The 22863-nt window shown below is 33.8% G+C and overlaps 1 protein-coding gene across 10 annotated transcripts in view; it reads right to left on the reverse strand.

Annotated features, from left to right (window-relative positions):
• The window catches only part of EPHA5 (EPH receptor A5), a gene marked incomplete at both ends in the record, with an annotated part of 326480 nt that overhangs the window by 180869 nt on the left and 122748 nt on the right, over window positions 1-22863 (reverse strand). For 6 of the 10 annotated variants that reach the window (XM_082837949.1, XM_082837947.1, XM_082837948.1 and 3 more), the window contains one exon: window positions 2087-2242. The exons of the other annotated variants lie outside the window; for them this stretch is intronic. In XM_082837949.1, coding sequence (XP_082694075.1) covers window positions 2087-2242 — 156 coding nt within the window. The remainder of the gene's footprint in view (window positions 1-2086; window positions 2243-22863) is intronic. 10 annotated transcript variants of the gene reach the window in all.

The raw sequence follows: 22863 nt of genomic DNA on the forward strand, positions 1-22863 counted from the left end.
CAACTCATATTCAAGGGAAGCCCTAAAGTAGAGGTAACCAGTGGAGACTGAGACTGACATGCACCTAAAAACAATGTAAGGAAATTTCACTGTCCTGCTAATAGATGTGATGCATGAACCAAAGTAGAGCTGTGAGAAGTACCCTCAATTTGAACAGATTCATTAGAATCTGAATTTTGTTTGATTTTCTTTTCCTACAGGTTTATAACATTTTGTTGTCCAGAGTACCAGAAAAAAACATTAAAAGTAGTTGAAACCATAAATTTAATAGCAAAGAGCCAAAGAGACATCAATCAAGCCATCTCATTTGTTCAAGGGTATCATCATATGAAGAATTTGTGTTATTATGAATGCAACTAAGAACAGAACACACACACTCACAGATTATATATTAGAAAGATCTTCTACAGGACTCCCAATAGTCTTTTTTGAGAAATGCATACAAATTAGTGTTCTTTTGAGACACAGTATTAGAAATTCACACACCTGGAGACAGAGAAAATATAAAGCCTCAGGTCCTAAAAGAAAGCTAAGCAGTCCTTGCCACCAGAGCAGGGTTCTCCACCATTCCCAAACCTAGTAAATTTACAGAAATGGGGGCTCACATTTATGCTGAGAAAGATAAAAGTCATGCACGGACTACTTAAAGAAAGAATACTTACAAAATTAATAAAATTTAAATAGGTCAAGATATGGTTTTCTCTCCCTAATTTACCAAACTACAGTCTAGCCAACACTCCTCCCCACTATTTGGGCTTTCTTTTGCTCTGAATAATTGAAGCAATTTCCACTGAAACCAATATGCATCACATGCAATCATTGTTTATATCTCCTCAATTCAAATGTATCCTCTCAAAAAATGTATATAATAATGTTATTTACTTATTTGAAGAGGATTGTTTATAATTAGTAATCATCTAACCCATAAAATTATCAGAATGTGATAAAGAATGATCTTTAGCAATATAGAGTTAATTAATATCAATGATTTGAGAAATTATGAAAATATGTTTCACTGACACGATGAAACTGACACTGAAATTCAGATAAAATTTCAGTTTGTGATTATTTAAGTAAAGAAATTATATGTCTTTATGTATGATACACGTGAATACTAAATTTCAAAAAAATGTGTCTTCATCTTTGAAAGCACCTACAACTTACTGGGATCTAAAATAGTAAAACATGGGACGTCATGGAAACTGAATGTTATGGGGAGATGGGATTCACTGTTCTTCCCTTCAATTTTCTGTTTTTGTTTGATCTGCTATAGAGACTATGGTAGAAAAACTAAAGAAGTATTGCCATGATGCAAACTAACACATAAATTTGTTTCCTTCCCAGAAACATGTGGAACACTAGAAAAACAAAAACACCAAAACATTGATAGATGTGGATGTACCCACTGCAACTGTTGGAATTAAATGTTTAATATTCATTTACTCATTATAAGATTACCTGATCATATAATTAGTAACAGTTAAGGACACTCACTGTTAATAAACACAACAGCTACTTGAAAATCCTAGTTGACAACTGATTTTATATTTGACTCTTAAATATGATTTGCCAACCCCCAGTTCTCCATGTTTGTGTAGTGTTTCCTGTCTTCTTTTATAAATGACCTTCTCATTGGTCTTTGCAGCTTAGTGGGGCAGGTTAGAACGAGAAGGTAGAAGTGCCATGTACTGCATGTTTTTGTGATCAGAAAGCTGCCTTGGAAGACGAAGAGGAAGAAAAATAAAAAAGGTTTACCAGAAACGGGGAAATGGACTTGTCAAAGTCATGTTTGGCTATCATGAACACTAAAATAAATCATAAAATAAAAGGAAAAATTCCATATTTGTGGCTCAGATGTTGAATTTGAAATGAGGGAAAATGGATGCTTCTCACAGTAAGTGATAAAAAAGACTCAAATTTCTCAATGCTTACTCAAGAAGGTTGAAATCTGGTGAAATACTATATAGGAAGATTAAACATTATGCCTGTTTTAGGGGAAATGGTAATAGAATGTAACAGGCTCCATCATGCTTTTTCTTCAAACTGGTGAAAGTTAGCATCACCAAATGTCCATGGGTTTCCTTACTTGTGCATGCCATTGTGGGTGGATCAGACTCCCTCCTGAAATAATCCTTTTCACAGACACAAGAGGTTGAAGCTTCCTCATGGGTATAACTGTGAGGTGGACATTTGCTGCAGCTCTGGCTGTGAGGTGAAGCTTTGAAGAACCCAGGTCTGCACACTGTCAAAAGAAATAAGAGACTAAGCTTTTCCCTGGAACAGATGCAGTGTTTGTTTTGTGAATAATGTCATTATTTTGACTAGTATACACAGATTACATATAACACCATCTTTTCATTAATTTCAAAAATTTTTCATCGGTTTCTGAATCATAAATAACAGGCTATTCATTCAGATAATTAAATATGTATTTTAAGTATTTAAATTACACATGTTGGAATAGATATATTTTTAGTGATTTTTATGCTACAGGAGCTTATAAGAAATTATATTATAAAAGGTAAATACTCATATGTATTTAAAACTGAAGAAGTGCTTTGAGTATAATTTTCATTTATGCTATTATTAATACAACTTATGTTGAAGAAACACAAAATTTCCACTATGCTCAGAGAATGGCATGGTACACAGTAGTTACTTAAAATTTTGTTGTTGAATTAATAAATAAACCAATTAGTAGGTGCTAAAACCTTCACAAAATTCTGTTAGAATGGAGAGAATGCACAATTGAGCTGGTATATCATTCACATTATTATTAATTCATATTATTATTATTATATTGATTCCAGGAGGAGTCAGATTTTAGGCATTTGTCTTACATTTTACTCCATTTTAGAACTTTTCATTGAGATTCTTACTGATTCAACATGCATCTATTCTAATATCAGTCATGTTTATACTATAAAAATTATAACGCTCTACAAAGGGGAAAAATTGTGCCTTATTCAATTTTCCATTCACAGTACTCATTGCAGTGTTTGACCACAGAAGGTGTTCACGTATTGTTATGTAATGCACACATGAGTAAATGGCATGGCACGAAAAATGTCACTGAACTACTTAGAATCACATGAAGAAAATGTTCTCCGATATCTTTCTTAAGTTGGTGGTCAGGTAAGTAAATGCTAACAAAGTAAGTCTCTTTATTCTGTAGATTCCCTAGACTTTTGTATCTTTCTTTCTTCTCAATGGGTAATAAAGCCAAACTTCAATATTCCAATTGCCCATTATGGACAAAGTAAAGACCATCAAACTAATGGTTTGATTACTTTTTAGAGCTTAGTTAACATAAAGCTAATCAACCATCTATGTTTTTTCATATTTTGAAAACTCACTATATATACTTAAGAGCATTTATTCAAGTATCAATGAACATTTGCTAAGCTTAAAGGTAAACTTGTATTTCAAAGGAAGTTTTTGATAGACATAATGAATTGGGGCCAATTTTCATGTGCTATAAATGATCTGGGGTTTTAGTAATCCATGCTAAGGTTTTCCGCCATCCCCATGAATAATCAGGAATTGACAAAAATGAGAAGGTACTTTTTCAGTAGATCTAATTATAGCTATAGTAAAGCCTTAATGCTCTCATAAATTCAGAGCAAATGTGAAGGTATTTAAAAGATAAGAAGAGCTTTTTGATAATATTGGGACATTCTTGTAGTTAAATGATTAGGAGAAGATTTAAAATATTATTTTTCTTATAATAGGATTGCTGTAGCAACCAGTACCATTCTTAGCTAAGTTACCCAGTTTTTCTTCTTTCATCCTTTTTAGTAAAACTATTCTCACTTCAAACATGATTTGCTCTCAGACATGAATTGTCGATCTACATATTCTGCATATTTGGAACTCATTTATCACACATGAAACAAAAGTCATTTCTTTTTAATGAGTGCCTTTTAATTTAAAAACTTTATATGATATCACATATTACACTATTTTTCAACTCTCCATGGGAACTTTGGAAATAGGAAACAATATAAATGTAAGTAAAAAGTAGATAAATGTATCTTTCTGTTCAGTAGTTGAACAAAATGCTTTCAGCAGGTGTGGGCCAGAAAGTTTCCTTGCTACTGGGTTATGAAGGTAAAAAAGATAGATATGGCCCTGCCTTTATGAGTCTTAAAGGTACTGTAGGAATAATTATAAATATGATTATTCTAGGAAAGAGAAAGAGCTTGGGAGTGAATATGGACACTTAATTTAGACTGGGATGTCAAAGAAGACTTCCCTTAGGAAGCAGAGTCTCTGCTGAGATGTAAAAGATTAGGAAAATTATCCAATTTGAGGAGTACTGCAGTGCCTTAGAGGGTAAAGTCTTTTCAAAGGACCAAAAGAAAAGGAGGACCAATAGGGATATGAAAAACACTAAAATATTGATCAGGGAGATAGTAGGAATAAAGAGGCAGAGATGAAGTTAGGGAAGAGGATACTAGGTCAGAAACACCTTATGGCTTCTATTATTTGGGACTTTTATTTAACAGGTAAAAACAGGTCATTACAATGTCTTAAGCATGGAAATAATAAGATCAAAGTAGTGTTTAAGAGATCATTTCACTGTAGCACATGCAATGGATTGGAAAGGAACATGGTTGGAGGCATTTGGCCTTTTTGTTTCTGTTGCATTGGTCCGAAAATGGACAAGAGTGGATCCAATGGTGATAGATAAGAGTAGGTAAATTCAGGAGATGAATATGAGGTAAAATCAGCAAGATTTCATGATACATTTAATTGATCAGATTCATGAGTGATAAATCTTAAGAATGACTCTAAGGTGCTTGGCTTAAACTGCACTGGCAATACTGGTACCATTTTCTCAGAGCACACTATATCTGAAATGTATTGGGGGAAGATAATAATTATGTCTAAAGCATTATTTAATTTGAGGTGGCTAAAGAAATCCAAATAGAGGTATAGAGAGGAAAACTGTAGGGTTTAATGTTGTCCAAGAAAAATATCACAAAACCGTAATTATCCATTGCCTTCAAATCATGGCCCTAAATCCAAGTGAGACATGCAATGCTGCTACACAATCTTAGTATTATTTTCTTAGTTAACTTCAGTTCCCACTATTGCAAGGATTATTTTGTAGCTTTTCCTCTTTCTTCTAAGTCCTTACAAGCTCTGTTCCTTTGTGACTCTCATGGTATATCTGTGTGTGCACGCTGAGAAAATAGAAGTCATCAGAGAGGAACTTTCTTATTTTCCTACCGCCAAATCTCCAAACCTATATGCACCTTTCTTCCTGTTAAAATCTCCAAACCTATATGCACCTTTCTTCCTGTTAAAATGGAAATGTCTTTGCTCTTATCAAAAAAAAAAAAAAAATCTTTATTTGAATTAGGAACTGTAACTCTCTGAGAGTAATCTTCCAAGTGTCTACTATCCCTTTTACATGCTCAGGGGCACTCTCAATCAATCTCTCTCTCTCTCTCTGTCTCTGTCTCTGTCTCTCTGTCTCTCTCCCGCTCGCTCACTCTCTCTCTCCCCCTTTCCCTCCCTCCTGTAGTCATTAACAGGAGCCTGATACAATTTCCAGAACTCATCAATGGAAACAAAGTGAAGCAAAACAAAACACATAACAACAACAAAACTATCAATCTTGCATGACCCCATTTCTCCCCGTGGTAAAAGTTACCAAACAGTTTGGTTTCCATGCAGAACACAATTTCTTAAATTATTTTTCCATACATGCATATCCACCTACTCATTTTAAGTCACATGTTGACACACTCCACTCCACTGCCACTGCTTTTATTAAGAATGTAGCCTACTTGTTGCCATACTTCTCCACAGCATTTGATCATGTCCTCTTTTGGGAAACTCCAGTTAATTTTCCTACAAAATGCTAGCATAGCCTACAAGTTTCCACACAATATTTAAGAAACCCTTTAAATGTGACCTCCTTCCACACTCACTATCTCCATTCATACTAACCTACTTGCAATTTCCAGCACTTGAGAAACTCCTTTATCTGCCTCTGAATATTGCAGGAAAAGCATTCCAGGCCAAAAGACAAGAAATGTAAATTGGGGGGGGGGGAGGTAAAAAAGCTTGTAGTTCATGATAAACTTGGATTTAATCTGAACACATTTGGAAGGCTCTGTGTGTATTATTATTTTCTTTTTTTGAGGACATTCTTTCTGTTAAGAGCTGTGGCAGGGAATATTTGTACTGTGGTGAGAAAATAAAAATTATACTCTATACCCTGAAGCTATGATATATTGGGGAAACAGAAAATAAATAGTCATAAAAAGTAAAATTTACTTTTTACATTTTAATCATGACAATATTCAACAAAAATTATTTAGGTAAGCAGTAAAATTTCTCTAAATTCCAACTTGATATAGTTCATTCAAAATAAAGGAAGCTTCTGGAGCAAAGCTGTTTCACATGACACGTCACCTAAATATTTGAAAATACTATGCAAGTTCACTCAAGTTGGACAAGAAACGGGAGAAAAAAATGTATCCTATGTTAACATGTTTCATAAGATTATCTTAGCAGTCCTCTGGAGGCACAGAAACTATTTTTAATAGTTCTTATTCTGTCCATGCTTCAAGTCTCATTTTAAGTGCTACGTTTTTCTTTTTCTTTTTTTGGCGGTAAGCGGGCCTCTCACTGTTGCGGCCTCTCCCGCTGCGGAGGACAGGCTCCAGACGCGCAGGCTCAGCGGCCATGGCTCACGGGCCCAGCCGCTCCGCGGCATGTGGGATCTTCCCGGACCGGTGCGTCCCCTGCATCGGCAGGCGGACTCCCAACCACTGCGCCACCAGGGAAGCCCCGAGTGCTACGTTTTTTTTTCTATGATGTTTGTGCTAAATCCATGATTACATGTTGTTTCCTTACACATCCTTTAGAACTTTGAACCATTTGTTTAGCGTCTCTTTTATGGTAGATAGAAAATATTTTGCCAAAATTCTATGTGTATGAATTCTTATCTACTCCCAACCCATATAAACATTCTGGAGAATGGAAACTGTTCATTTGATTTTCATCATATGAAGCATAGTTCTTTGTATTGAGTACATATTCATCAGTATTTACTGGTATAAGCAGTACATTTGCGTCTTTCTTAGGGTCTAAATGGTATGGCAGGAACTTAAAAAACCTGGTGATCAGAGTTGTTTAAATATTAAGTTCTGGCAAGTAAAAAATAATATTTCATCTTCACTCACTACTTTAGAAGTTTTGCACAGATTACCAACACTAACTCTCATATGTATCACTTTAAAAGCAAAGATGTTATAGTCAGTTTTTAAATTTAAACATAAGATGCATGTCATCTATATTCAAATTAATGAAGGCTGTCATTTGTTAAAAGTGTGAAAAGGTGCTGTCTACTCTGATTAGGAATTTTTAAAAATCCTCAAAATTACCAAAAATGTATAGTTGACAAGTTAGGATTTTTTCAACTATTTCTTGTCATTTAAATTACTTTTAATGTTTCCAAAATATTTTCATGTTAAAGGTCCTTCACTCTTGGGATACTTAAATGAATCCACTTTACAATTCAAAGTCAATACTCCAGAAGCATGGTCACCAAGGAAAAAAATTATTTAAGTAATGTAAAAAATACTGTTTTAGTAATTTATAATTAAATTATAATTCTCCCCATTAGAATTAAAATATACAGATCATTTAAATATATATATATAAATATATATGTGTAGAAGGAAATGAGAATAATAAATGCACAGACTGCTGTTGTCTATAGCGTTCAAGATATAATTAACCTTCAAAAATGTCATTAGATTTATCCAATTATACTTTATTAAGAATGACAGAAAATCACTATGAACAAGATTTTTACCATAGTTCTATCATATGTGAATTGTCAGAGAATATAAGCTATGTCAAATTTGCTTTTTAAATAGATTTTTCAAAATAAGGTGCCCACAAGATAGTTAGCTGAAATTTAAAAGATGTGTTAATTAAGAAAAACAGCATAACACAACATGCTAGAAGGAAATTACAACTCAAAATATATCCAATAATATTTATACCAAAATTTAACAGTAATAGCAGATTTATCCTTACATTTAAAATATATGCTCAGTAAAAAAATAAGTACTGTGTTAAAACACTGACATTAAAATAGATTTTCAACTAGGTAACATTTCTTGAATGTTACAAACAGAATGCTTACAAACAGAAACATGAGAACTAACCTATTTTAGAATCTAGAATAGGCTAATTAGAATCTAAGTTTAAATGATTGAAAGCAATAAGGCTAATTTGAATATTAGAAAACAATATCAGAGAAGAACAAGAATACTATTGATAAATACTTTAAATATATCTCTTTCTCTAGATATATATATGTGTATATATATATATATATAAATTAGGCTCACCAAATATTGATAGACGCTCAAAGGAATTACATAATATTTATAAATAAAAAATAAAATTAATTGCTACATATCCTTTACATATTCACTCATTCAATATATGTAATAAACCAAGCTTGTATGTCATAAATTGTACTGGACATATAAATATAAGTAAAACCTACTCATTGCCATTATTCCATTAAATAACTCAGTCATGTGGCTATTGCTTATATGTTGTCTGGCACATATTTAGGCATTCATTACTTGTTTAATGTTTAGTATTAATACACACATTTTTAAAAGACACTCAAAATGACAATTTAAAAATAGCATCCTGTGTGTGTGTGTGTCTGTATGTGTGTGGAGACAAAAAATTTTTGTCTCTCAGTAAAAGATATACACACACATATTATTATAAATTATAGTTATATATAAAATTATAACTTTTCTATATATATTAAGTTATACTTTATATTGTAAATTATAAATAAAATATAGATGTGTCACTTTAGAAATTGTTTAGGATTGTATCACTCTCGGATTTTTATGTTCTAAATCTATGTCATTTATAGAAGTGCTGTATCATGTAGGGTCAATGATCAATTCTACTGAACTGAACTCCTTCTCATAGTCTAGGGTAAAACACCTCCCCTATAGGTCACAAAAGAGCAGAATACCCTTAAATTTAGTAAAAAAAAATGTATTATGTACCAATATTACCTCCTATCCTACTTTATTTCTAAGATCAGAACTTCCATACTTCATAACTAACAGCTAGCAACATTAGAAAATACTTAAAATTTGAAATATACTGAATAAGTTATGTATAGATAATATCTATGTACTAAATAACCTGGGATGGAATATTTGTCATGCTCAAGTAATGCATGTTGATTGAATTATTACTTAAAATTATTCCTTGATGATGATATGGTTTTCTAAGATAAAACAGTTAAGCTAAACTAATTTCAGTTTCACAAGTTTAAATACCAAGAGTCCTGTGGAGTATTCATGAAAAGACATTATGCAGTGATATGATGATGTATCTCTCCACTTTGGCAACATGGACATTTTGAGATATAATAACTAACCCATGAAGCCCTCTGTGGTTTGGAATGGACTGACACATGGCCCCTAAACTGTGTACAGCTGTAATTCACAAGACTACCATTTTATATTTATCTAAGAATCTCCACTAAAATAAAGGCCACAGAATTTCAGCAACTCTTCAAAGACTTCCATAACCAATGTATACAAGGATGAACATTTATTGAAAATAATAGAATCCACGGTATCTCTCAAAGCAGAGGTTATAATTTCCCTTTAATTTTTGATTAACTGGATTTCTCTCCAATAACAAATTGCTATAGATAATTTTTAAGTTGTATTTTAATTGTTAATTTACTGGACACATTTTATTGCTGTAATTTCAATAGATACTTAAGATGCTGAGCAGTTTTGTTCTCCCAAACAAATACCAACATGCTTTAGTAATAGTGTATATAGGATATGTATGAAAGTGTATGTGAATGTGCAAAACACTTGATATTTGGTTATATATTTTCAACTTCATTTAAAAATTAATTAGATAAAATTAATTTAAAATTTTAATCAGATAAAGATTTGGGAGTTAAAAAGTATTTATGTTGTTAAAATGAACAGAATCCAACACAACATTTGTTTTGAAGTGTATGCAAGGTCTGGCCCAGGGTCTTGACCTTGACAGCTACGATAAAAATAGTGCTTTCTGTTATGAACATTTCACCTTGTACCACTGGGCATTACATCTCAGTTCACTAACTCAGAAGATGATACCACCAGAGTAACAAAATCATATATCCTCTGATATGATGATAAGGTACAGATTAAGTATGTACCATTTTGAAATAAAGAATAAGCCACTCTTTGTAGTATAAATTAATTAGTGATAATTTTCTCCTTAAAAATCAAGCAACAACTACAACAAAGGAAACTTTACTCCTCAGTCCATTAAAAGAATTGCTCCCCAGATTGGTTATAATTTGACTTTAACTACAATGTTAACAATGCAGTTCTCTTTAAAAAGCATAGATATAGAGAGATTAACTACAGTATTTGAAAACTATAATTTACATTAAAACAAAAGAAATATTTAAAAATTGCCCTGATTATTTGCAAGAAAGTGTGCTTGGATATAGGAGGTAGCTGGTTTATATGAACATAAATACAATGAAGGCAGTATAAAGGATACACCTAAGACATGCAGTCATTCTAAATTTTCTCCAGATTGCACACTGAGACTTAAACTGAATCAAGCCATTTTGCAAATGTTTAATCCATATCTATGAAATGTTGTCCTTTTAAATTGAAAGTCTGTGAATTAGCAAAAGCAACTGGCTAGTGCAGTTAATTTGGCAAAAGCAGCCACATATTTACGCCTAATTTTCAGTGTTCAAGTGTCCTATTGGGTTTCAAATTAAACAATTTCAAACGTCAACATTAGGGGCACAATGCTTTACTCACAGAATAGAAAATTCATGCCCAAAATAACTTAGTAAAGACTGTCCTTTAATAATATACCTTATTTCTAGAAACTTCAAGCAGGCAAAATCTGAAATATATCTCATAGCATTATATATTACATTATCTTTATTTGTCTATGTTTAGCTCACATATTTTTTCTTCTTAGTTTAATGTGATCGGTGCTATAGAATTTCTCAATCATTCCCAGAGCTTATTTTTATGTCGTAGCTATCTGGTGATCTCAATTTCAAAACCAGAATGAGGCTTGGCTTTTTTTCAAAAGTCAAAGCAGAAAGAAAAAGGAAGCCAGAAAAAGAATAACTAAATGGCTGGTCTCAAGGATGATTACAAAGCAGGTTCTTTACTTCATAATATGGAAATTTAGACTTCAAGATTATAATCTCAATTAAAATTAGATTATGTTTTAAAGCATATTCCTTTCCACTGTCACTTTATGGTTACCATCCTGCCAGCATCTCACCAAACATTTTCTTTTATAATTACATGATATAGAAACAATAATTACAGTAGCCATACTAATAAAATGACATATATTCAGCATGACCACTAGTGCCAGTCAATAAGTGGAACTCTACACAGATCCAGATCATTTAATTAGGACAATAATAATACGAAGTCAGTGCTATGCATTCCATTGTATAGGTACCAGGCTAAGCAATGTGCCTAAATTCTTAGAACCAGCCAGTAAGTAAAGAATCTGGAAGTTCAGCACCGGAGTGTCTGGTAACACAGCTAAACTTTCTCACTATTATTCTGCTGAGAGCAGGCCTTGAGGCACCATCTTTCTTGTTCCTGGATAATAGTCACTCTCTATGTAATGAACCATTCTCAGGGTTGAGGATTGTGGAGAACATTTCAAGTGTATTCTATGCAATCTCAGGTAACCCAGACTGCTATTAATAGGACTTTATTCACTACTTGTTTCTCATTACTGTGTTCTCCACATTCCTGTTTTTAACTCTTTCAGTCCATGTGGCCACCTAATATCTCTTCTTTGATTAAAGAGCTTGAACTTATGAGGTTATTAGACTTGAGCTCAAATCTTGACAATTTTACATTGTATCCATATGCCCCTTGAGATGATACATTACAAACCTTGAAACTAATTTTCCATATCTATAAAACAGTAGCTCCTTTATGGATATTTCTAAGGGTTTAATTGGAATACACACATACACAGGTATAGATCCAAATATAGTATAGGTATAGATATATACGATGTGTAACATACACAGCCATATATGTGTAGCACTGCGCTTGGCAGAGAACACTCAATAAATGATAGCTCTTTACTAATATGAAGAATACTATGATTAATACGCCAATGGTCATCAAGTCTTGAGCTACCTCTATGTCTATCCGCTTCAATTCAGAATAGATTTACATCTCATAATCACAAGATTACAGAACTGGAAATGACCTTACATGTGGCTGTCACATGCCAGACATAATACATGCACATACCAGGCTTGTGTATAATGAGTAGCAGTAATTCCTCTCACCTCCCTTTGTTTTTCCACTGAAGAAACCATACTAACACTTGAGTGAGAGTAAAAGACAAGGCTTCATTAAAACTAACCTGGGCTTCCCTGGTGGCGCAGTGGTTGAGAGTCCGCCTGCCGATGCAGGGGACACGGGTTTGTGCCCCGGTCCGGGAGGATCCCACATGCTGTGGAGCGGCTGGGCCCGTGAGCCATGGCCGCTGAGCCTGCGCGTCCGGAGCCTGTGCTCCGCAGTGGGAGAGGCCACAGCAGTGAGAGGCCCACATACCGCAAAAAAAAAAACAACAACAACAAAAAAACTAACCTAAAATCTAAATTACGAAAGACATTTCAGAGCTTTTAACTATTTAACAGAGAAGCAAAAAAGATTAAAATAGCCTGCCTAAAATCACAGAGAAATTTAGGACTAAAACTTTGGCCGCTGATTCCAATGTTATACTTTTTCAAGTACATTCTTGAACTATTGTCAGAAGGATAATAACTCACTTTTAAAACAAAAATAAACCTCATAAAACCATGCCATGGAAAGCAGTTGTTCGTGGTGGTGATGGTGTTAGACTTCACCTCTTCCACTTTACTGTGTTACCTTGAATATCTCACAACTGTCTTGACTAACATCATCCACTCCAGACTTAGATGGTCACCACACTATGGGCAAGTCTTAAAGTAGTCTCAAATTAGATAAACAAATTAAAAATGTTCACTTCATTAGAATATAAAGCTTTAAGAGACTGCCAGCATTTATCTTTTTTAATACAATCAGGAATAACCTTTTATAAGGCTAAAATTTGACTCATGATAATTTTTCCTTCCTTAAACAACAGACAATCTCAGAAGTTCGATAATCTTTGTCTTTGTGAGTGCCTAGAGATGTAGGGTATATTAATATTCTTACAGTTTTGTAGAATAATATCACAATTTTAGGGAAACACTTTCTTCTAAGAAACTACAATTTGAATAGTATGAATGACTAACCTAAAAGCTACAGATGATGGAGGCTGATGAAAGCATGTGCAGTGCATTATAGAATCCCAACTTTTACATTTCTTTTCTTCTTTCTTTCCTTTTTTTACATCATGAACATACTACTTTAACACATTTTTCAGCACAAAACCTACAAAATTGATATTGAAAAGATAGCATTTGTTATGGACTAAATGTTGTTTGTGCCCTCAAAATTCATATGCTGAAGCCCTGACTTCCAATGTGATGGCAGTAGGAGGAGGGGCCTGTGGAAGGTAACTAAGTAGATGAGATCATGAGGGTGAGGCCCTCATGATGGAATTAGTGGCTTTATAAGAAGATGGGGAGTGGCTGGAGCAAAGTTAGTAAAAGTAAGTGTATTAGGGGATGTAGTCAAACAGGTGGTGGGCAACAGATCACAAAGGGCTTTGAAGGCTGTTGTAAAAACTTTCATTTTTACTCAGAGAAATGACATAGTTCAATTTTAAAGGATCACTGTGGCTTCTGTCTTGAGAACTGACTTTAATGGATAAAGAGGAAGAGCAAGGGGAACAGTTAAGAGGCTACTACTATAATCCACCAGAAGGATAATGCTGGTTTGGTCCAGGTTGGTAGTAGTGGAAGTGCTGTGAAACCACTGGATGCTGCATATAATTGACGGTAGAGAAAACAGCATTTGCTGATGGATTGGATGAGAGATATAAGATAAAGAGAGGAGTAAAGCATGATGTGAGGAACTGAAAGGGTGAAACTGTTCTCATCTGATATAGAGAAGTTTGCAGATGGTGCAGGTTTTCAGGGGAAGATGGGGAATTCAGTTTGGGACATATTACATTTAAGAATGAAGAGAAATTCAAGAACAGATGTCAACCATACAGCTGCATAGATGAGTCTGGAGTTTGAGAGATAACTCAGGGCTGAAGTTAAGAGTATTTAAGGCCATGGGACTGAATAAAATCTCCATGGGGAAGAGTGTTCATGGAGGAGAGAAGATGGTCCTCCACACTCAGTATCCAACACAAAAAATTCCAGACATTGTTGGTTGTCTTTGGCTGGGTGCTCAGGATACAAAGATACTACCAAGAGACTAAAAGCGTAGCTTTCAGCTATTTATTTACTAATTATTGTGCCTTCAAAGTTCCGGGCAATTTACTAAGACATATTTTAACTTCACTTCCTCAGTTAAAACTCAAGAAATCCATGAGGTAAATAATATCATCCATTTTACACTTAAGTAAACTGTACCCCTGAAATATACCCCCCAAAAAGCTGAGATTCAGACTCCATTCTGTTCACTGACAAGTCTGTCCCCCAATCTCCTACTTCTTTATCCTTGAAGGGATTCTGGCTCTTTATCCTTGAAAGGATTCTGGCTCTGTCAGCCTTCTTTCCCAAGAAGAAACTCAGCGCCACTTTCTCTCTCCACCTTTCCTTTTGGTTTCTGAAGGAAAACCCATATTTGGTTGGACTAAATGCCACCTGGCTTTGTACCATCCCACTTTTTATTCAAAGATGACCAAAATTAAGTAATACATTATCTGGGGGAACATTTTCATTTTTTCTCTGTAAGATGTAAATTTCTTTCTAGCTCATGATGGCATTTTTATCAAAATTATGGTAAAAATCAACAGGGACAATATTAAAAATCACCTTTTGGAAAGTAGTCATTATGTTGTGATACTTAAAGCTTCTTATTAAAAATACACTAAATCCATCATTAGCAGTAGTTACTATTAAGAATATTTTTCATATCAGTAAGCATGGCATTGCCAGTGGTAGGTGAACATACAGAGAAAAAAGTATAAGAAATAAATGTCATGAGTTATGTTAATTTTAATAAACTTTTAAAAGACATTTTAAATATAAAGACTATAGTGTTTTACATAGATTTTACAATGAATCACTTAAACATCAACTGATATATCATAAACATGAAAAATAAATGAATACATCTAACTTTTTCAAAATCTATCCTGTATGCAAAATTTAAAAATTAATCTAGTGGTGAAATCTGGGGGGAAAAAACCCTGACTTTTCAAAAGCCAGATGTGTGATGGCTTACTAGAACTGAGTCTTCAGTCCTGTGATCAAGCCTGCCATGCAGATTTGTCACTGAACCTACAGAGAAAGAGGGATTCTCAAATTATGATCTGGTTTAAACAACTGGAGTAATTTGTGGTTAGGAAATATGAATTTGGGAGAACTTATTTTGATTTATGTTGTGTGTGTTTGCACTACCCACATTTTAGTCCAAAGCAGTAATAAGTTACAAACATTGTTCTTAAGGAGTCACTAAATATTCTTGATAGATTTTCATTTATGTAAGCACACAGATAGTAGGGAAGTCTCTATTTTTTATAAACTCTTCCCCAGACATATTAAGTATTTAAATTAAAGTTGAAATGGAATCATTCCTAGTTCTGACAAATCATATTTTTTAGTGGAGTACTTCACATGAAGATTTCTAAGCACTTTTGAATATTTCACATACTTTGTGTGTTTATTTTCTTTAAGGTATTTGAAACTATGCCTAGAAACAAGGCATTGACTGAATCAACTTTTACACCTTTTAAAAATTTTGGAAAGGTATCTCAATAATTAATCTTTGGTCTTTTAAATCATTTTAACACGTATTATGATTTTGTCATGAGAATCAAAAAAAGTCAGTAGGAAACAACTTTCTATTCTTAGCCATATAATAAAAGTCAAGATTTAACACTTATTGAGTGCCTACTGTATGCCAGGTCTTGTCATAAATGCTTTGCATATACTATCACACTTTACCTACCATTTTATCCCTTACCTCATGAATCATCTTCTCTATACAACTCTGTACATCCCCCCTTTTATTGATCCCATGTCCCTCACTTCTGTAACACCTGAAAACCTACTATTATAATTCTTAGTCTATTTTAAATTATCAACAAAATCTCCTGCATCCTCAATCTTTTTTCATATTCCTTTTACTTTTTAGCTCTAGCAAACACATGGTTCTCTCCTGAAGACAGTAACTGCCCAGGGGTAACGGTTATCTCATATGCCCTCCTACCAGCTGGCTTCTAAACGGGGCAAGTGTCCCTCGTGCTCTACATTGCACTTCCCAGACCATTCTCCCTATAGTAGATTTTATTTTTCACAGTGCCTGCTGCAAGATCTCCCATGATATCTTTTAAAATTTATTTTTGGTGAGCGCATTTAAGTTCTACTCTCCTGGCAAATTTCAATCATACAGTTTAGTGTTATCCACTGTAGTCACCATGTTGTCTTTGAGAGTAAAAGCAAAAGGTGAAACCTGAAATGTATAAGTTTTTGTTTCATATCCTAGAGTCTACTGTTTTTTCCCACATTTATATTTACTTTTTTTATGTCTAAGTTTCTACCAAAATTAAAGAAATCTGAGCTTGTGAAGTAAGCTTTATAGAAATGCCAAACCTAAACTATTCAGGTCCTAATCATTTGAGAGTCACTGTTGCATAGGTTTGCCCCAAAGGGAAGCAAAAGTAAACATTTCCCTTCCTCTTCTTTATGTAATCCATCTACCATTCCCACCCTGACAAATCCATTTCCCACTGCCTGCCATAAACTTGAAGTACTAGCCTGCAGCATGTTCAGCAGCAGCTCTTAGCCAACTGTCTGTGCTTCTCAGATTTAGAGCTTCCAGAGCTTGATTTGTGAAGCTCTATTCTGAAAATCATCATGTAACTTAGCTTTTCCCTTCATTTTAAATTTCACAGTCCATCTGAAAATTCTTTTTATTTAACAAATAGCTATAACTCTCAAAACACCCATCTCTGGTACTCAAACCAACAGAAAAAGGTCTAAGATCTCACTAACTGATTTATATTTGCTAGGGGTGCTGAAAAATCTGAGGTCTGTCCCAGCACTGCCTCTAACGTGTTCTGTATATTCCAAGGAGGCTCTGGTCCTTTTGTGTCCCAATTCTTTGAGAATATTGCAGGATAGGGATTTTCTGCTTCATCCTTGGTCTGCTGGGCATTTCTAAGTAATTAATAATTATAGATGAACTATGTAAATACACAAATTTTCAATAATTGCACTTGACTTACTCAAAGTCAACACCCTATTTATTTTCCTCATCATTTTCATCTTTCATACCGGTAAGCAAAAGACTTCTCTGTATTTAAATATGATAAAACAGCAACCTTGACCCTTCTCCAAATCATATCTGCCATCAAAATTAATTTTCCAGAGTATGGAGACTTTTTAATAACATATGATCTGAGCTCTGTGGTTAGTGGAGAACAGATTTAAAGTGTCATCCAGTTTATCCAATATTTACATTACAGAAACCTCTGTGCTTCCTTAATGTAAATGTATGAATAACATAAGACTTTGAGTTAGTGTAACTGAACCAGCAGAGGCCCAATTTATTTCATGATTGATGTACAGCTCTTCATATCACACCCCTGTCCTCTACCAACAATGCTTTCCTTACACAGTGTGCAACTGGTGCTTTTTTAACTCTTCATTTCTATTTTCTATTCTTACAACTCACTGCAATTGAAATGATTCAATAAAAATTTTACAACAATCTGAATAAGGTGGTCTCACATCACACATTTTATTTTAAATCACTTACTATAAGCAATACCCTGGGAATTGAGAATATATTAAGGGAGTCTAAAAAGCATGATTAACAGAAAGAGGCAAAGGATATAAAAGAAAAGCATTATCAGGTGGCTGCTAATTTAGTTAGTGGATTTAATTTTTTTCATACTCTATCTTCTCCATTCTTAATATTTAATCACAGAGCATCAGTAGGTAGACTAACACAAAATATATAATTGAAATGTATACTTAATACATACATGATAAAGTATGTAGTATAATATTTAATATAACATAATATAACAGACATCATATTATATAATATGTATTATATATCACCTGGGATCCCACAAAAGTAATAAATATGCGTAAGACAACTATGAATATTTTTCCTTTGTACCGTGGTTTTTCATGTAAAATAAGTTGGAATCATACATTGTCACAGTGACCTGGTGCTTGAGCTTTGAAGCAACAAAGTATGGAAACAGAGATTAGGGGTACATTTTCAGTTGGCCTGATATTTCATTTCTCTTTGCTATTGTAAATGGAGGGGACTGGCTAATTTTCCTACAGTGTGTGAGAAGATGTCCAACTGGCTGGGATAAAAGACACATTTTATGAGAAAAAAACTTGTTTTGCTATATGATGAAAAACATATTTTATAACCAAACGTGAAAACAGAAAACAGGTTTCAATTGAGCTTACAAATCTGATGCTCTACAATATTTTCCTTTATGAAACAGTTTGGATATCAAAGACCAGGAGCTACCAATGTGGAACCGAGGTTTTACAGAGAAAATAAAAAGGATGTTCCAATAGCTTTGTTGAATTTTCAGAGTCCTCTTGATTTTTTTAGTTGCTTCTAGCTCCTCCTGAGAAAAAGAAAACTACTGAGTAAGAGTTTCAATACACAGTATGACTAGAGGCAAGTTTTCAAGTTCAAAAGTGTCTTTTTCCTAACCTACAACAAAGAAGGGGGAAAATGGTGGATGCCTTACTTCCACATCAGAATAGCTAAGGTGATTAAGCCAGCACCACAAAAACTCTTCTGAAAACTTCAGAGTAAATATTGAACTATGAAATGCCTAGAAATAATTTTAAATGATTGACTAGAAAAACAACTTGGTCTCCCCTTCCAAGCAAAATTGTAAACATTCATAAACAATTTTACTGCTGTCTACATTGCTTTCACTGTATTTTTTCATGCACTACATTTTTGATGGACCACAGTACTCAAGGAAGTCTATCAAACAATTGGAGCAGGATTGTCATTAGAGTAGTGAAATTGAAATAGGTAAGTATAAAATTTTTAAAAAGATAAAATATTTTGAAGTGACTCTGTCGAAGGAGAAAGGAGTCTAGAGGCAAAGTCTAGAGAGCAAAACAGATAATGTGCTTTGTCTACTGAGCCAAAGATGACTAGGTAGACAAAGATGTGATTCTTTCAAATGTTAACACATCATATCCTTTATTGTTGCCTTATATTTTTATACCAGACATGTATTTCTATGCTATTTATGGTGTGTACATTTACATACCACTTGTCCCATTGCTCAGTTTTGTAATTATATCTGTACCTGTATTTTCGCTCCAAACTGTAAGTTCCTAGAAGATCAGAGTTGTGTTGTATATATCTCAGCATACCTGTTTGGAACCAATCAAACTCTGCTTGGATTAGCCAAATGGAGTATCAGAAAATAGCCTCTAGATAAAGGAATTTAAATACTAAATATACATATATATCACACTTTATGTAGCTGTGCATATATCACACTTTATGTAGCTGTGTTTAATTCTGAATAAAATCCTGGTAATTTTCCATATCAATAAACAAGCTTTTCAAGTACTTACACCAATATTTTCCCAAGAAAAGAACAGATTGTTTGGCAGCTGAAACACTGAGGACATAAGTAAATATAACAGATCCCCTAGCTAACTCCTACAAAGCAAAGGAGGGGTACCTGAATTTTGTGTTTAAAAGTATCTAATCCTTCCAACAAAGATCTATTCTGTTCCACAATGATACACATCATATAAATGTCACATCTTCTTATGAGGCATTGTCTGTAACTTTTTCCTTTCTTAAAAATATCTGCCATACCATATTATCTCCTAAGTTCCATGTAGAGTCCTATAGTATGTATCCTGTGCCTTAAGAAGAGCCTGTATTTGAAGGTAGTAGATTTTTAAAGCTTACAATTATGCAATTTTCCATCTACTAAAAGACTATTAAGTAGATATGTCTTGGAACTGCTGTATTAATGGAGTGGCATTTGGCAGGTAATGCTATGATTTATTTTAAAAGTTGCCTTTATGACTGTGTTTAAGAAAGAGAAATAATTTAATATAATTTCATTCATTCATTCATTCACTCACAAGTTTTTGATTATTTTGTCCCAGGGCTATGAAATGATAATGATACAATTTAAAAAGACAGGTTTAAAATTTATCATGAATTTAATATATAGCTTTTCATATTTTAAGATGGAACATTTTTATACAATGTATTCTTTCTCCTGTCTACAGCAGTTATCAATCTGTTTGCTACAAGTGTCCTTCTGCTCTTAAACTGTACAGATACACATTTGTGACGCATTCAAGTAACCTGCTACACCCTTTGGAACCATTGAAAAACTATTTACTATACTCTAAAGAGCAGTGATCTGCCTTAAAGTGCTCACATTTAAAAGTACAGACTTCCTCAAATGAAAAACATAAAGAAGTAAAAACACAATGACCTTACTAAACACACAGACTCATCATTTTCTCAGAGAGAAGCCCCCTGGCATGAATAAACCATGAATGTACTGTTGAAGGAATAGTATAAGAATAGTAAAAGTTAGAGCATATCAAATTTCTTTATTTTTTTTGCTTCAAACAAGTACCACGGAATTTTTCTGAATCTGTTCTTCTATATCTTTCTCTCAGGCACCAAAGATGTTTTGAAAATCTCTTGGTAGCTGGCTATTATCTTAAGCACGGAGGTTATAGAGATGAGTAACACTTCCTGTAACTTGATTTTGCCGGTTATTGGACAAATTAACCTCTCTCAATTTCAGCTTCCTCATATAAAATATAGTATACTACTACTATCTACCTCATTGTATTGTTGTTATGAACCACCAATATTTAGCCCAGTACCTGTCATATAGTAAGTATTCGACTGATGATAGGTATTATTATTTTTCATTTATCAAAACTTATTGGTAGGGCTTCCCTGGTGGTGCAGCGGTTGGGAGTCCGCCTGCCGATGCAGGGGACACGGGTTCCTGCCCCGGTCCGGGAAGATCCCGCATGCCGCGGAGCGGCTGGGCCCGTGAGCCATGGCCGCTGAGCCTGCGCGTCCGGAGCCTGTGGTCCGCGACGGGAGAGGCCACAACAGTGAGAGGCCCGCGTACCGCAAAAAAAAAATAAAAAGAAAAACAAAAACACTTATTGGTAATCTGATAAATTGTCAGAATTTATCACATAACTTGTCTAAAAAAAGACAAGTTAATTATGAAGCAATTCTCTCCTTAGTGAATTTCCATTGTTTGTTAGGAAAAAATATCTACAATAGTTCAAAATCAGTTAGGAAAATAAAATTAGCATCACTCTGATATCAGTTTAAGGAAACCAAAATGCCATGAAAGCCATACCTTGCATATTTGTAGATCATACCACCTAAATGCCAACTGCATCAAATTAAAATTTTGCCTCATTTCCACCTTCTTAGAAAAATGCAGGATCTCCCTCATTTTCTTCCTTTTTATCTTATTATTTATCTTCAGTCAGGTAAAGGCAATAGATCCAGATAATAAAATTCCAAAATATATTAACAGGAATTTCAGAGAAGAAAAAAACCTCTATTGCCACCAAATCCACATTTTTAAAAAAAGTTCATTCTTACCCCTACTTGGAAAATTATAAATTTTAGCTACCAACTCATAGGTATCAGACTACAACCATTTAAAATATTGATATTACTGACAGTTGGTGAGAAAGTGGTAACAATTAAATTTGTATATAGTGCTAAGGACAAGCACACTTTGGAGAGAAATTTGGCAGTATCTGCCTAAATTCCACCTCTATGTATGTCTCTTAGAGAAACACTCACAAATATGCCAAGAGCCTTGTACTGATATTTATTGTGCTATTGAGACACAATCTATAGTAGAATACTATACAGCAATGAAATTTTAAAAATTAGATGTTTATTCACCAAAGGCATAAAACATGAAAAACTTATGCTGATAGGAAAAATAGCTGTAAAATTATACATAAAATATTTTCCAATTACCTAAATTTTGTAAAACTAAGAAAACATAATTATATACTGAATTGGAGATATGCACACACATACCCACAGACCCACAGACCCACACACGTAGAAACCCACACACAAAATACACATGAAGTACAAAAAGACATAACTAGAGGAGAGTGTTTACTTTTGGAAAGGGTTAAGACTCAGTAGGAGTGGAGCCTCAACTTTATTTTTTTAATGAAATAATAATTTAAAAAGAAAACCATTTCTTTTTAAAATCAGACCTATATTTTCAACCAATAACCCCACGGGGTTTGGTATGAAAAGCTGAATGGTAACTCTGCTAGGACTAAGATGTGGTGGGAATTAAAGTTCTGGGCATCCTTAATTTTAAACATTTTAGTTACTTAAATAAATGTTCCTGGGTTTAGCATTATCTGCTCATCTCTCTCATTATGTTGATGGAAGTTTAAGCCATGGTCAGCTTGAAAAAAAAATCATTTGACCAGTAAATGGCATTACCAAAATGTTTCCTAAGACATTTCTTACATAATGAGATATAATCTTGCTGTGGATGTTTGCAAATATAAAAGGGCGACACAGTTAAGCATTTCACATTGATAAAATATTAGGTGCTATGAGCCAAAACACCACAGAAGAAATGAGCAGCTTCTAGATTTAGCCTAATTAATCCAAAATT

The sequence above is a fragment of the Leucopleurus acutus genome, assembly GCF_964270905.1.
Source record: "Leucopleurus acutus genome assembly, chromosome: 4".
Lineage (NCBI taxonomy): Eukaryota > Metazoa > Chordata > Mammalia > Artiodactyla > Delphinidae > Leucopleurus > Leucopleurus acutus.